The sequence below is a fragment of the Anabrus simplex genome, chromosome 1 (assembly GCF_040414725.1).
Source record: "Anabrus simplex isolate iqAnaSimp1 chromosome 1, ASM4041472v1, whole genome shotgun sequence".
NCBI lineage: Eukaryota > Metazoa > Arthropoda > Insecta > Orthoptera > Tettigoniidae > Anabrus > Anabrus simplex.
Window position 1 is genome coordinate 1,163,343,862 of NC_090265.1, and position 15,206 is coordinate 1,163,359,067.

The following is a 15,206-nucleotide window of genomic DNA, read 5'->3' on the forward strand; positions in this document are numbered from 1 at the left end:
AGACTCTGGCTAGTGCATACCGTGGAGGCCATTTATATTTATATTGGTATTATAAATTTACTCATTCAGGACAAATATTTCAGATTTCTATATTTCTATATCATCTGATAGCCAAGCAGGCATCAATTTTTGGTACAGAGACAAAGTCTCTCATAGTGCATTGACACTACCAGTGGCTCCAAGTAGCCTACGCAGTGGCCTCCACGGTATGCAAAATTTGATGGAAACGAGGCATTCCTCAATTTGGTCTGTTTCTCGGACGAGGCTACATTCCATATTTCCGGCACGGTAAACATATGGGGATCTGACCCCCCCCCCCCCCCCACGTAGTGTTAGAGTTGGAACGGGACTCTCCGAAAGTGAAGGTGTGGTGTGGATTGTTGAAGGACAGGGTTATTGGCCCATTCTTCTTCACGGAACCTACAGTTAATGGAACACGTTACCTAGACATGTTGGAGCAGTATGTTGTGCCACAATTTCCTCGTGACGTGATCTTTCAGCAAGATGGTGCACCAGGCCATTATGCGGAAGTTGTGAGGGATTTCTTGAATCGTGAGTTCTCAGATCACTAGATTGAGAGAGGTAGTCCATCAATCAATTGCTTGGCCCCCTAGAAGCTCCAACATTACGGCACTTGATTTTTTCCTGTGGGGGTTTGTCAAGAATAAAGTGTACCAGACACCAGTTCGTGATCTACCAGATCTGCGTCATCGCATTCGTGCAGCTATCGCAAATGTTTTGCCTACAATGCTGCCGAACACTTGGAGAGAAGTGGAATACCGATTAGATGTCTGGTGCGCTAATCGAGGTGTATTAGGTATTTAAACAAACATTTTGAGTTATCCTTCTTGTAGAAACAAACTGCAAGTAAATATCTCCACTACTTCTCAAGTTATTCAATTTTATATTATTATACCTTTAACCTGGACACCTTATATAAGGATAGAATATGAGTCCTCAAATACCTGTTTCAGTCAGTCCCGGTAATAACATGTTCTCACACTACTACTAATCCTAAAATATTTTCTACTCTCACATCTTTACAGATCTGTTAATTAACAAATGCTCTGGACCTGGTAGAATCAGTAACTATTGAATTAAAAGTGTTGTAATTATCCAGTTTATTAAGAAAATAGCTATTCAGAGAGGCCACGGTGGTGTTACAAAATATGTCTTACAGCATTTTTCTTTGAACAGATAAGTTAAAAGAAAACTGTTTAATGTACGTGATATGGGAAATGCCTATGAGGGACATCTATGGTTCCAGTTTTAAGTCATGGTTAGTTGAAAGTATCTTTATTTCAAGTATTGACTGTGCAGAACAGTTTTATTTGCCTTTCTGTATAATACCTTCAGTTCCATAAAAAAATTTAAAAAATTTGAAATACAGAATACATTTTGAAACAATTTTATTGATTGAATAAATGAAAATGGATAAAATAAGAAGAAATGCTACAGGTGAGAGATACAAGCCAAAATCAAGCTCCAGAATATGAAACGACAGCTAGCTTTGACGGTGATCTTAGTATGAGACCGTAACTGCAGAATTGATGCACCAAACCACAAGACATCGGTGTTAATTACCTATAATGTGAGAGATTTTTTATCACCAAACAATGCAGAACTGAAGCCATTCATCAGCTATAATGGTATGACCTCCATTGATTTGGTTGTTATAAATAGACGAAATATCAAACCAATTTCCCATTGACCACTTGCCAGAAAACATCTGCCCATAAAAACTATATTTGCCGTGAAGAATGAAGAAAGCTGTCTGATGTTCCATTCAGCTGCAGTCGCCAGAAAAATTTATTGAACAATAATGGATAACAAAGACAAAACTGTTGTGGTTGTAGCACGTAACAATGGAAATTTAAATAAAGCCGTGACGGCACTGGAACTGTTAACCCTCGAAGTGCTATCGTCTCACTACGAGACGATTTGGATCCCAGCTGAAGTGCTATCATCTCACAGTAAAATCGATATAACTCCTAAAATCGGTATAACAATCACTTTTAGGAATATTCTCGCTGCGAAATTAAATTCTTACGAATCGTCTCACTGCGAGGCGATAGCACTTCAGCTGGGATCCGAATCGTCTCGTAGTGAGACGATAGCACTTCGAGGGTTAATAAAGGGTTTCACAGTAATCGTGCTAATATTCCTAAAGAAATCAAAACCTGGGTTTGACCTGATGTGTTACCTAGCTCAGAAAGTAGCTCTAATTGAAGTGCACTATACCAGCCACTGCTAATTTGCAGAATTATGCTAGGCTGAGAAGGTTGTATAAAGAGGCTCTTAAAAATGCCAAAAGGGTCCATCAGGAAGAGGAGGAAGGAAGATTAATGGAAAAAAACTTAACAGAATTTGTATAAGAACTTAAGCAACCAAGATTCCCTAAGAATATCAATGAATGTGTGAGAGAGACACCTCTTAGCGATGCTACAGGTGAGAGATCCATGACCATGAGACAAGAGGGCAAGTAGAGTTGATTTCAGTGGAGGAAGTGGTGGCAGCCATTCACAGTTGCAAAGTCAAGATCTTCTACAAACATATCAAAGGTGTGGCTCTGGTCCTGGCAGAAGTAATCTTTCATCTCTTCAGTGAGAGCCTCAGGCTGGGGAGTATATGAGATAGCAAGAGAAACTCAACAATGAAAATGCTCTATAAGGGGAGAGGAGATTCTGGGGATCCCATCAATTACAGAGGAATTGTGCTCGAGTACTACTGTTCAGAATTTTGACAGGCGTAATAACAGACTCTCATAATGGTGGATACTCTTTTACCAGAAGAGCAGTTTGGTTTCCAGAGGGGAATTTCAACTCTTTAAGCTGTTTGATGACTACAGGCTGATAGAGACAGCACTGTCAAGAACAAAGGGAAAACTGCATACTGTATTCATGAAAGAAGTGTCTCTTGGAAGTCCACCTTTTCAATACATTATTTTTTGATTTATTAGAAATCAAAAATGTAATAATATGTTAAAATTGGGACATGTTTTGCCTATAATGTAGGCATCATCAGCCATGCTATCCTTAACATTAAGGTTAAAATTAAGTAGAAATGATTTAAGGCTGAGCTTAAAGATATTACATAAAAAGGCTTATAACATTTAAAAAATCACATAATCACACTTAGGATAAAATGAACACTTGGGTGGAACTAACATATTTTGAGTCATAAAATACCATAGTCAATATAATAACAAAGATTATATATGGAACGTAAAGAAATAAATGTGTAACTGGATTAAAGCCTCTATATACATTTATTTAATGAAGCCGAACTTTCAGCCAAATTGCATTGTTCTTCATCAGGACATGTGAAGTTCTGCCTCCGACAGTAAGCAAAGAAATCCGAAGGAACATGGAAGTCATGACCGTACTATCCACAGCCTACCCCACTAATCGCACTCAAGGATCGTCACGCTGTGTTGTGGTGGTTGGGAGGGAAGTTACTGATTTACCGCCCTCTGTCGACAGTTTCTTGAGTGCGTCCCGCTGTGCCATGGTGGTGTTATGCATGTATTTCTGCAGTACAGGTCTCCATGTATTTGATACGATCCTTGAGTCGTTGCAGCCATTAAAGCAATGGCTGATATAAAACATATCCGAAAATTGTCAGTTGGGACGGCCATAAAACTTTCTTTGGGACTGTCCACACCTCACAAAGAGACAGGTGACAGAACTCATGCAAGCCAGAGCTAGCTTTCTCAAATTGTTTCTATGTGTATATTTTACTGTCCAGTTTGGTATACATTCTAGCCAGGGAGCAGTTTTATATAGATTTTGAGGATGTTGCTGCCAGCCACAACGGGTTATGAGGAGGCCTTACAAGAATTGATTCTTAAAAGAACAGATATTTAGAGATTTTTTTATGCCACTGATGCCATGATATTCCAGGAATAAAGTCGAGGAAACTACGATCTAACGCAGGGCCTCTCAGAGTGCATGCGCCGGTGCATTGCATGGTACAAGGTGCATAAGACGACTTCACTAGGTTGACCAGAGTGCAGACCCCCCCACTCCTCGAGTTTGAGCAATAGCGCTGTCTCTCTTTTTCCCTACGCCTGTTTCGCTCACTCCGCCTATTTTCCCCTTCCTCACTCGCTCTGCAGGGCTCACCATCCAAACCGAGCTTAGCCATGTTGCCCCGGGACAGAACGCTGGTCCGAACCTAGCTGAGTAGGACCAATGCACGGTGCACAGAACCTCCACACCTCGTTTTGGACGTTTGAGAGACCCTGATCTAAGGCATATAATATTTTCTGTGCGATGTGTTCCATCTGTTGAATTGCAAAAACTCAAGAATTTAATCGTCTGGGCCCAGATTGCAATTGCAAGCACTGCAAAGAGCTATGTAGAAGATGCTTCATTGAATTGCAAAACTCAAGAATTTAATCGTCTGGGCCCAGATTGTAATTGCAAGCACTGCAAAGAGCTATGTAGAAGGTGCTTCATCATTGGCATATGGAGGCACAAATCTCACACAAAATTTTCCAATGCAGAGTGAAAAACACATTTGTGTTTAATATATTATTAAAAATGTATTTTACATGGCCATTGGCTGCAATAAAGACTTCATTTAAAAAAATGTACTCTTAGGGTATGATATGATACCATATTTTTTCCAGAGGGTTTCAAGGAAGCAGCGGAAAAGTTTCAGCAAGAATCGGGTGTAACTCCTTCTATGGAGTTGGATTCCCTGGATGATAGAATTCGCATTCGGCATGCTATTCAGAATGGACGGATCCAAGAAGCAACTGCTCTTGTGAATCAGCTCCATCCAGAATTGTTGGACAATGACCGGTACCTCTATTTTCATTTACAGGTATGTATTCATGTTATGAAGTTATTTATAGAGTTTATTTCGGTGGTAGACACGATGGGAAACTGTCTACTCCACAAGATAAAGATAATTTTACATATATAAAATAGAAGTCCAAATATAAACAGGAAAGGAACTACCACCGCTGTCAGAATTTTAATTACTTTCAAAACAAGATTACATCTTTGTCATACGCTTCCAACCCTATTAACTAGATTTACCTATTATGAAGCTAAATTGGACCTTGTTTTAACGACGAGTGTTTTATTATAACAACACCTAGCTGTTAACCAACCAAATAGAATACATCCTAGAAACCTATCATTGTTCATAAGCATAGTATCATCTGACACAAATCTATGATTAACAGCACGAAAATTACGAGAAGAAAGTATACACAAGACATGTACAGTTAAACTCTACAAGTTTTAGACTTATTTATATTATTGTTCATGAGCACTAGCATCAACTGATGTAACTTACTGTCATAAGACTCTACCAAGAAACAAGAAGAAGATATGCATAAGACATCAACATACAAATTAATCAGTGCTTTACACATGTTTTTAGCATATTCTAATGTGTTTTATGTGTTTGTACAACTGATTAGCTCTTAAGCTTAGGTTAAGTTTTTATAATCACAATTTAAACCTCAAGGTCATTTTATACTTATGTACTGCAATTTAATGACAAATCATAACTTATATGCCCCATTAGTCATATCCGGATATGCTAATAAAAAATGGCATCTCTTCCTAACGCAAAGCATCAATGTTAGCCAGCTGATGATGGCCTAATAGGCCGAAACCGGTACTGTAAGAATTATAAGTACAATAAATTGTATTGATTAGGTGGAGTCCCTTCTTTTCCGTATACACTAGAGTCCCGTTAATCTCAAAGTCCGGTTAATCTGAACTGAAATATGTATTCAATTTTTAAAAAAAATCTCCTTATTGAAATTAAAGAACATATTATAGAATGAAGATTTACTTGCGTTTTATTAGTTATATTTTACTAGAATAACTTAATGTAAACATAATTACACATCATAAAACATCAATCACTGGTCATTTAGCTTTACAAAGTCTGTTTTAGTTTTTTTGCCGTAGTGATTGGAATCTACTCGAAGATGCAGTGTTAAACTAGCGTCTCATAAACATCACATAGTGGGCGTAGCAGCGGAGTGTTGCTCGACGTAGCGTACGGCAAGTTCTAAGGCGGCCGCGGCATCTGAATGTGACACTAGTTGTTCATTGTGGTCTTCTTCATCGTCACTCTGTTCCTCATCAACTCCAGATTCTTTCTCCACCATAGCTACAATTTCTCGATCTGTTTGTATAATTGATGACAGTCAGTATCCATGCACTCGCTAATGCCATTTTCATTGTCGTTTTCACCTCTACGGGTTCTTAACTACCCTACTGTAATTTTATACAGTATTTAATGTAACTGCTAAAGAATGGACATTTAAAATTACAGTATGTACTGTACTGTATTGTAGAAACTATTTTTCTCAGATGGTTGAGGCGCTGGCCTTCTGACCCCAACTTGGCAGGTTCAATCCTGGCTCGGTCCGGTGGTATTTGAAGGTGCTCAAATACGACAGCCTCGTGTAAGTAGATTTACTGGCACGTGAAAGCACACCTGCGGGAGAAAATCCCGGCACCTAGGCGTCTCCGGAAACCGTATAAGTAGTTAGCAAGCCGTAAAAACAATAACATTATTAGAAAATATTTTCCAGTTAATCTGAAAATTTCGTAATCCGAACAGACTCCAGTCCCAATTAGTTCAGATTAACGAGACCACTGTATACCCTGTGATGAATGGTGTGAAATTCGTCACTTGTAGCATCGGTTGATTGGTGTGTACATTTCAGTCGGTTGGTGATGTATTATGAATATGTAATATAAAGAGAAGTACACAGTAGAATAAGCAGATAATTCCAGGAATATTTGTCAAGAAGGGTGGAAGCATATAAGAATTATAATGATTTAGGGCCTTCACCAGAGCGGTCTGTGAACGTACAGATTAATAAATGAAAAATGTTTCAACGAGTGTTTTATTTAACTAATCACAGTCATTAGTGTGTTTAACACCTAATTAAGTTCTTTTGTTTTTATCACTGGGATAGCAACGCGACATTAAGAACAGTTATAACAGTAATCTATATCAAAAATTGAGAAACTAACCTTGCCGGGAGGATACATGTATTAAACAATGTCTTATGAGAACCAATGATGAAGTAATATATATATATATATATATATATATTTAAAGGCTGCCTTTGCTGGCAGGACCTAGTGTTTACAGTGCACTATGTCTTCTGGTATGGGCTAGAGCAATTTTGTTACTTTCATAGATCTGTCTCTGTCTTATCCTTGGCTTTGACAATATGAAAGTGACTGAGGTATGAGCGATGCTAGTAATGCCATTCCTTGTGCAGCCAGTCCCTGCTATGAATGGTGTGAAAATGTTGCTCATAGTGTCGGTTGGTGTATGCATTTCAGTGGGCTTGGCATACTGATATGTAAGGCAACCTCTGGCTCAGTGAGGAAAGCAACGGGAAACTACCTCACTCCGCATTTCCCTAATACGCCTCTTCAGTGATGCTTAGGCCATCTATGACAGCTGATGGCAGAGCTGTTGAGGATCCAACTAGCCTTAGGGCTGAAGACTGAACATACATACATATTTAAAGGAAAGTACAAGATAGAACTTAAACAAGACTAGCATTACAATGGTAGGTACTGAAAACACGAAACATCAATAGGTAGACAGAGGGTAACTTTTCCTTCTTCAAATTTAGAAAGGTAATGAAATTTAAATACTCACAATATATAATTGCTAGTTGCTTTACGTCGCACCGACACAGATAGGTCTTACGGTGACGATGGGATAGGAAAGGCCTAGGAGTTGGAAGGAAGCGGCCATGGCCTTAATTAAGGTACAGCCCCAGCATTTGCCATGAAAATGGGAAACCACGGAAAACCATCTTCAGGGCTGCCGACAGTGGGATTCAAACCCACTATTTCTCGGATGCAAGTTCATAGCCGCATGCCCCTGACCGCACGGCCAACTCGCCCGGTTACAATATATAATACACAGTTAGAAGAGATTCTAAGATCTGAACATAGAAATGCTGGGGCTGTACCTTAATTAAGGCCATGGCCGCTTCCTTCCCAGTCCTAGCTCTTTCCTCTTCCATCATCGCCATAAGACATATCTGTGTCAGTGCGACGTTAAGCCAATAGAAAAATAAAATAAAAACATAGAAAAGAGAAGTGTTCAAATGGAGAAAGATATACTGTACTGTTTACATGAGTAGCCATGGCACAGTTCACTCCAGCCAACATGAGCACAACAGACACAGGTGTTCCAAGTGTTTCATAAAAAAATTTTTAAAAAAATTAAGGAAAAAAAAAAGGGTGCTCACTACGTTCACCACATCGGCACAACAGGCAAAGTCCAAAGTTCTATTCTATTGTTAGTAGTCAATCATGGTTTAGGTCCCCAGGATCATCTACTACTTCAGGAAAAGGGCTCAGTCTCAAAGTAAAACTTTATAAGAAGCAGAACTGGGAAGAACCAGCTTACCCAGAAAATTAAAAGGTCTCTCCCCCTACCTGAGCCATTGAAGACACTTCAGTTGGAATGAAGTGAAATAGTCATGGAGATGAAGTCGAAATAAGTTCAGTCTCAAACTGGTCCGTAGCACACTGACCAAATGTGAAGTGATAGTCAAGAATTTATAGACAGACTAATAGTAGGGGTGAGAGGGGAAAGACTGGAAAGTTCAAGAATATAGTAGAAGCTGAAAAGACACGATTAGCATATCTAGGAGTGTAGAAATCTGGAGAAGAAAGTAAGGTTAGAAACGTGTGCAAGGATACTGGTGGTGGAAGGTAAGAGAACATTACACTGGGCAGACTGATCTCGTGTAATAGCATCTTCTGGTTCTGTGAAGAAAGAAACTGAAACTATCTTGCTCCTTATTTCCCTCATGCTTTTTCAGTGACGTGCAGCTATCTGTGGCAGCATGTGGTGAAGCTGTTGCGGGATCCAACCAGCCTTTGGGCCGAGGTCTCAATATACCCATTCATTTCTCTTAGATCCTGCAAATTTAAAGTCAGTAGTAATGTTCATTTTTTTTAATGCCCTGTTGTTCTTCAGTATAGCATGAGAAGCTTTGATTTGAATGAATTTGTGACAATTTTATGCTAGAGTAACTATTTAATAAGCATTTCTTGTTGACTTCCATATCTTTCACTGACTTACCTCTTAACCCCTCTGAATTTTTCTGGCAAGCTATACTACTTTTTTATATTAACCCTTATTACGTCGCTCAGTATCTCATTAACCTCTTAAGTCGGTACTGAGGAGGTGTGACTACTAGACCACAGGGAGTAAATAAATTGCTAGCTGAGCAACATTTTACATGTCATCGGAAAACATGTATTTCTAAAACTATACAAGTTTGTGTCTTGCAGGTGAAGCTTCCACGGTGTGAAGAATTATTTAGTTTATTTTCCAGGTTGAACCGTGTTGTACCGGGCGAGTTGGCCGTGCGTGTAGAGGCGCGCGGCTGTGAGCTTGCATCCGGGAGATAGTAGGTTCGAATCCCACTATTGGCAGCCCTGAAGATGGTTTTCCGTGGTTTCCCATTTTCACACCAGGCAAATGCTGGGGCTGTACCTTAATTAAGGCCACGGCCGCTTCCTTCCAACTCCTAGGCCTTTCCTATCCCATCGTCGCCATAAGACCTATCTGTGTCGGTGCGACGTAAAGCCCGTAGCAAAAAAAAAAAAAAAAAAAAAAAAAAAAGAACCGTGTTGTTGTTGTCTGTACATCACGTACAGTTTGCCGACGTTTCAAATACATTGCAGTATTCTTTGTCAAGGCGACTGAAATACCCCTACTCGATCCGAGGTAGTCGGTCTCCCAGGTAGCAGTCACAACTACAAGAGTGGCCCTGACCTTGGTCTTTTATATCCTAGCCTTTCTGGCTGACGTAAACCCCTGGCTCTCTCGTGAGAATTCTGGAAGGTATGTGTCACAGCCAGGTAGTGGGGGTTTTGCCCGCGCTGTAGCTAGGGAGCGTGTTATGTTGGTGAAACAAAACAGCTGATCTCCACCCGCCTAAAAGGACATATCCGTCACACCCAAGAACCATAACACAGATATTTCAGCGGTAGCCAAGCATTCCTACGAAAGAAGGCACGGAATATCATTTGACAAGACCAAGATCCTAGCAGCTATCCCTGAGAATCTGGAAAGGAAAATCCGCGAGGCTATCGAAATCAAGAAACATCCAAACAATATGAATTTAGAAGAAGGATATAAAATCAGTAATTTTTGGATGCCTGTCATTTATAATTTAAGACATACAGACCACAACATAAACACGCAGGCCGAAACCCCACTTACATAACAGCGCGGACAAGCCCCCACTACCTGGCTGTGACACATACCTTCCAGAATTCTCATGAGACATCCAGGGGTGTATGTCAGCCAGAAAGGCTAGGATAAAAGACCAAGGTCAGGGCCACTGTTGTAGTTGTGACTGCTGCCTGGGAGACTGACTACCTCGGATCGAGTAGGGGTATTTCAGTCGCCTTGACAAAGAATACTGCAATGTATTCTAAACGTCAGCAAACTGTATGTGATGTACAGACGACAACAACAACGCGGTTCAACCTGGAAAATAAACTAAATAATTATACAAGTTTGTGCTTTGAAATTTTCAGAGTGACTTACCAGAGGTGTTTTTTGTCTCTCCATAGTTATTCCTGGCCACAGGTTGCACTTTAATTTCACTACTTGTCAGTTGCCATAGCTCACAGTACTTATGCTAACAAATGAAATATTCATCTCAAGCTTCAATATCTCTTACAAATGAAGTTTCAGTTTCTTCCTACAAATGACAGAAAAGAACAAGGAATTCTGAATCCATAGGTTTCAAATTGTCCTCAATAAATGGCATGAACTAAAAGTTCACAACTACGTTATCAAAGCATAATTATTGGTAGATCATTGTTTGTCAGGGATCAACATAGTTTCTAAAATCATGGCGTATAGAGCACACTGATGTTAGAAGCTTCTATTATACTGTATCTCAATATATGATGCATACAAACTGTTTTTTCGCAGTATTGTGTCTTGTGTACCCCTGTAGGGCCTGCTGCCATAAGGAAAGCAAGACGCTCACATAGTCGTGTACGATTTACCATGCAGAAGAGTAACCCTCCTCCCCCTGTCATGTAGTCAGTAAACTGAAGCATTCCTATCCTTGAACCAATCTCTAAATTTTCCATCACTTGTTCATTGACAAGCTTAAGAGAAATGTTTCATTCTATAGGTTTTTCTTATGTGTATAAACAATGCCACTCCCTTGTTTTCTGCATCTCATCTCTCTCTCCTGATTGAAAGAATTACCTGATTTCTCTCATCCAAATTATTGTTCTGTCTTTTACAATTAGAATTAAAGATCAGAGATATTCATGAATTTGGATTTTTGTTACTAAGTCCTTATCAGCGCCGAGTCACGAGAAAATTGGTAAACAGAATTTAATGAAAATCGTTATGTAAAGTCGGAGAATAAGGAACTAGAGTTGACGCTATAAATAATTTTATAAGATGCCTTAATATCACAGAGTCTAAATAAAACTAAATGTGAAAGCCTAGGCCTACAGTATAGAAGGCTCATAAAATTGATCGACAATAGCATTCATTACATTGACCATTGTTTGTTGTGGTGTGCTTTGTCTTCTGTTGCCACTCATCTCCGATAGATAGGATTACTGGTGTGTACTGAGTATTTTTTTTTAATTTGCCTTAGGTCGCACTGACACAGGTCTTAATGGTATAGGAAAGGGCTATGAGTGTGAAGGAAGCGGCCTTGGACTTAATTAAGGTACAGCACCAGCATTTGCCTGGTGTGAAAATGGGAAACCACTCAGGGCTGCCGACAATGGGGTTCGAATCTACTATCCCCCAGATGCAAGCTCACAGCTGCGCGCCCCTAACCACACGGCCTACTCACCTGGTCGTACCGAGTGTAACAGTCTGCCTGAATAATGGCGGGAAGTAGCTGGGGAGTTAGGTAACTTTATTCTTTAGTATGCCATTCCTCTGTTTCTGAAATTTTCCGATACTACTGGTACGTAACATAACTTCATCATAGCATTCGAGCTAATCAATCCCTATTCTGAGGCACTGATTGGAATGAGAAGTGTGCATATTTAACGGAATAATGGCAGAGGAGTGTTCACGGCTGTCTGTGGCCTGGTCATTCCAGCTCTGGAACTTTGGACTGTTAGATTGGCACCGTAGTACTGTTCGTTAAAAATGAGTAACTATGCAGTTTTTCATTTGATCGAGTATTGTATATGATAACATTGCTTTTAATCGCTACAGTCCTACTGATGTTTTTGTATTGACCTATGTTGACTTCAGTTAGGAAAACCACAAAGTCAGTCTTTCTGAGAATCCCGTAGCGAAGCACGGGTACATCAGCTAGTATATACTAAATATGTTTACATCCAGTGTATTTATGGTATTCGGCAAAACAGACAAACAAACAACACTGAAATGATTGCTCATTTGCAGTCTATGCCTCTGTAGCAATGAAATATTTATTTAATGTATATAGTAGTTTGAGAGCCTCCATGGCTCAGGCGGCAGCGCTTCATCCTCTCACCGCTGGATTCCGTGGTTCAAATCCCAGTCAATCCATGTGAGATTTGTGCTGGACAAAGCGGATATGGGAGAGGTTTTTCTCCGGGTACTCCGGTTTTCTCTGTCATGTTCCAGTAACACTCTTCAATATCCTTTCATTTCATCTTTCATTTATTAATCATTGCCCCAGAGGAGTGCGACAGGCTTCAGCAGCTGGCACAATTCCTATCCTTGCCGCTAGAAGAGGGCTTCATTCATTCCATTCCTGATCTGGTCGAATGACTGGAAAACAGGCTGTGGATTTTCATTTTTCATATAGTAGTTTGACATATTGTCTAACCAGGATTTTCTTGCTACAAAATGGGGTAGATTGTATGGCCAGCAACTGAACACTGAGTGTTGGGTGGAGAAAAGTAACGTAATATCCTAAAGGTGTCAACAGTTGCAGGTAGATGAATTCCTGTAGGAGGTTAATGATGCCTGAATGGAGAAAATTACACTAAAAATCCATCGGGCAGTGTCTGTTCTTCAGGTTAGGCACAGGTGCCAAGCGCATCTGCATCTCATGTCAGGGGTGACCTTTATTTTATCATATGGTAGTTTGGTGGCAGGAAGGGCATCCAGCTGATGCCTTATCAAACAAAAATGTGGAGTATTTTCAGAGCTAGTAAGACAAAGGTTAGAGCTTCTCCCACACGTGATGTGTTGGGGTTTTACCTGACATGTTTGAAAAGTGGGCAAGGTCTACCGTATCAGGAGTGGATGCAGCAAAAGAAGATAGCTTGGTGGAAAATGAAACAAGGAAACCAAAATAATGAAGATCAAGATTGGCTTTCTGAATGTGGATACAATGACAGAAAGGAATACGGAAGTTTTAGTTATGATGGAAAGGAGAAGGTTATCCATTCTGTGTTTACAAGCGACCACATGGAAAGGCAGTAAAGCAAGGGAGATTGGAGGAGGCTAAAAATTGTACTAGTGTGAGACAAACTGCAATAAGAATTGAGTTGGAATAATTTTATATCAGAAAATGAAAGTAGTAGGGAAGTGATTAGTGGTGGTGGTGATTATTTTTCAGAGGAAGTACAACTAGGTAACCATCTTAGGTAACCATCCTAGGTAACCATCCTCTATATAAAACTAAGCGTGGATTGGCGACCACGGGACCCTTAGCCGAGTCCTGGCATTGCTTCTACTTACTTATGCCAGGCTCCTCACTTTCATCTAATCTATCCAACCTCCCTTGGTCAACTCTTGTTCTTTTCTGGCCCTGATGGTATGGATCCGACACTTCGAAAAATGAAGGTATCGGCCAAAGAAAGGCAAGGGCTATGAAGGGCATGAAAATGAAAGCTCCCTAGGCCTAGAGTGCTCTAATACCATCAGGGCCAGAAAAGAACAAGAGTTGACCAAGGGAGGTCGGATAGATTAGATGAAAGTGAGGAGCCTGGCATAAGTAAGTAGAAGCAATGCCAGGACTCGGCTAAGGGTCCCGTGGTCGCCAATCCACGCTCCAAAGTTCAGAGTCCCTGGAGCCTGTATTAGTCGCCTCTTACAACAGGCAAGGGATACCGTGGGTGTTATTCTACTGCCCCCCACCCATAGGGGGTGAAGTGATTAGAAAATCAAACAGAATTATTGCAATGAAAATACACCTTGATGGAGAACCACTGAATGTGATAAGTTGTATTCACCACAGGTGGGATGTAGAGGAGGAAGAAAGCATTACAGACTTCACCGCGGCGACAATTCTGGTGATAATTAACACTCGTTTCCACAGACCTTTAAACTAGCATTTGATGTATAAAAGTGATGGAAGGTACTCGCAAGTCGATTGCGTACTTTGCAGGAGAGAGATGTTACAAAAAGTGAGCAACTGCAAAATGCTAGCTGGAGAGGTATTGGTACCCCAGCACAGAGATATAGATTTCATTGTGAGTGATCCGTATTGAACTGTAATTACAATTAAAATTAAAAGTAAAATAGTTCCACCTTTTCAATACAATTTCAAGTAATGTGGGTTACTTTACAGAAGAAACATATATTAGGTACTAGTTTCAACCCATTATCAGGGTCATCATCAGCCAAAAGCACGAGTTGCACAATGTATCAAATAGTCAATACCTATTTACAGACACAAAAAAAAAAATTATAATTATAATAATGAATCCAGGTCTTCCTACTGCAAAAGCCCTCCAAAAATACACATGCTGGCCTACCTATTCGCCCGATCATCAACTATTGACCTATATCAATTTATGCAAAATTTTTGAGGAAGAATTATCAATTTCTTTCCAAAAAATCCATTAAAAACACTTCAGATCTAATTAATAAGTTAAATAAATTCAATATCCAGCCCCATCACTCCATTCTTTTGATATTGTTAATATGTATCCCAGCATACAAGTATCAGAACTTTACCCTATTATTGAAAATAATTTAAATAAATACAGTCATTTGAGTAAATTAGAAATCCATGAGTTCATGTCTATTCTAAAATTAGTTGTAAATAACAATTTCTTCACTTTTGATAACGTCATCTATCAACAGGAGGCTCACCTGTCTCAGGTATCCTAGCTGAAATATACTTAGATTTTCTAGAACATAATAAGATTGACAACAGCAATAACTTTAACAATATTCTCTTTTGGGCCAGATATGTAGACGATATCTTGGTTATTATAGATGAAAAACAGTCGACGTAA

The 15,206-nt window shown here is 39.7% G+C and overlaps 1 protein-coding gene across 1 annotated transcript in view; it reads left to right on the forward strand.

Moving 5' to 3' along the window:
* The window catches only part of Hou (GID complex subunit 8 homolog protein Houki), a 73,104-nt gene that overhangs the window by 11,604 nt on the left and 46,294 nt on the right, over positions 1–15,206 (forward strand). The window contains exon 3 of the mRNA XM_067137459.2: positions 4,634–4,830. Within this exon, the coding sequence (XP_066993560.1) occupies positions 4,634–4,830 (197 nt within the window). The remainder of the gene's footprint in view (positions 1–4,633; positions 4,831–15,206) is intronic.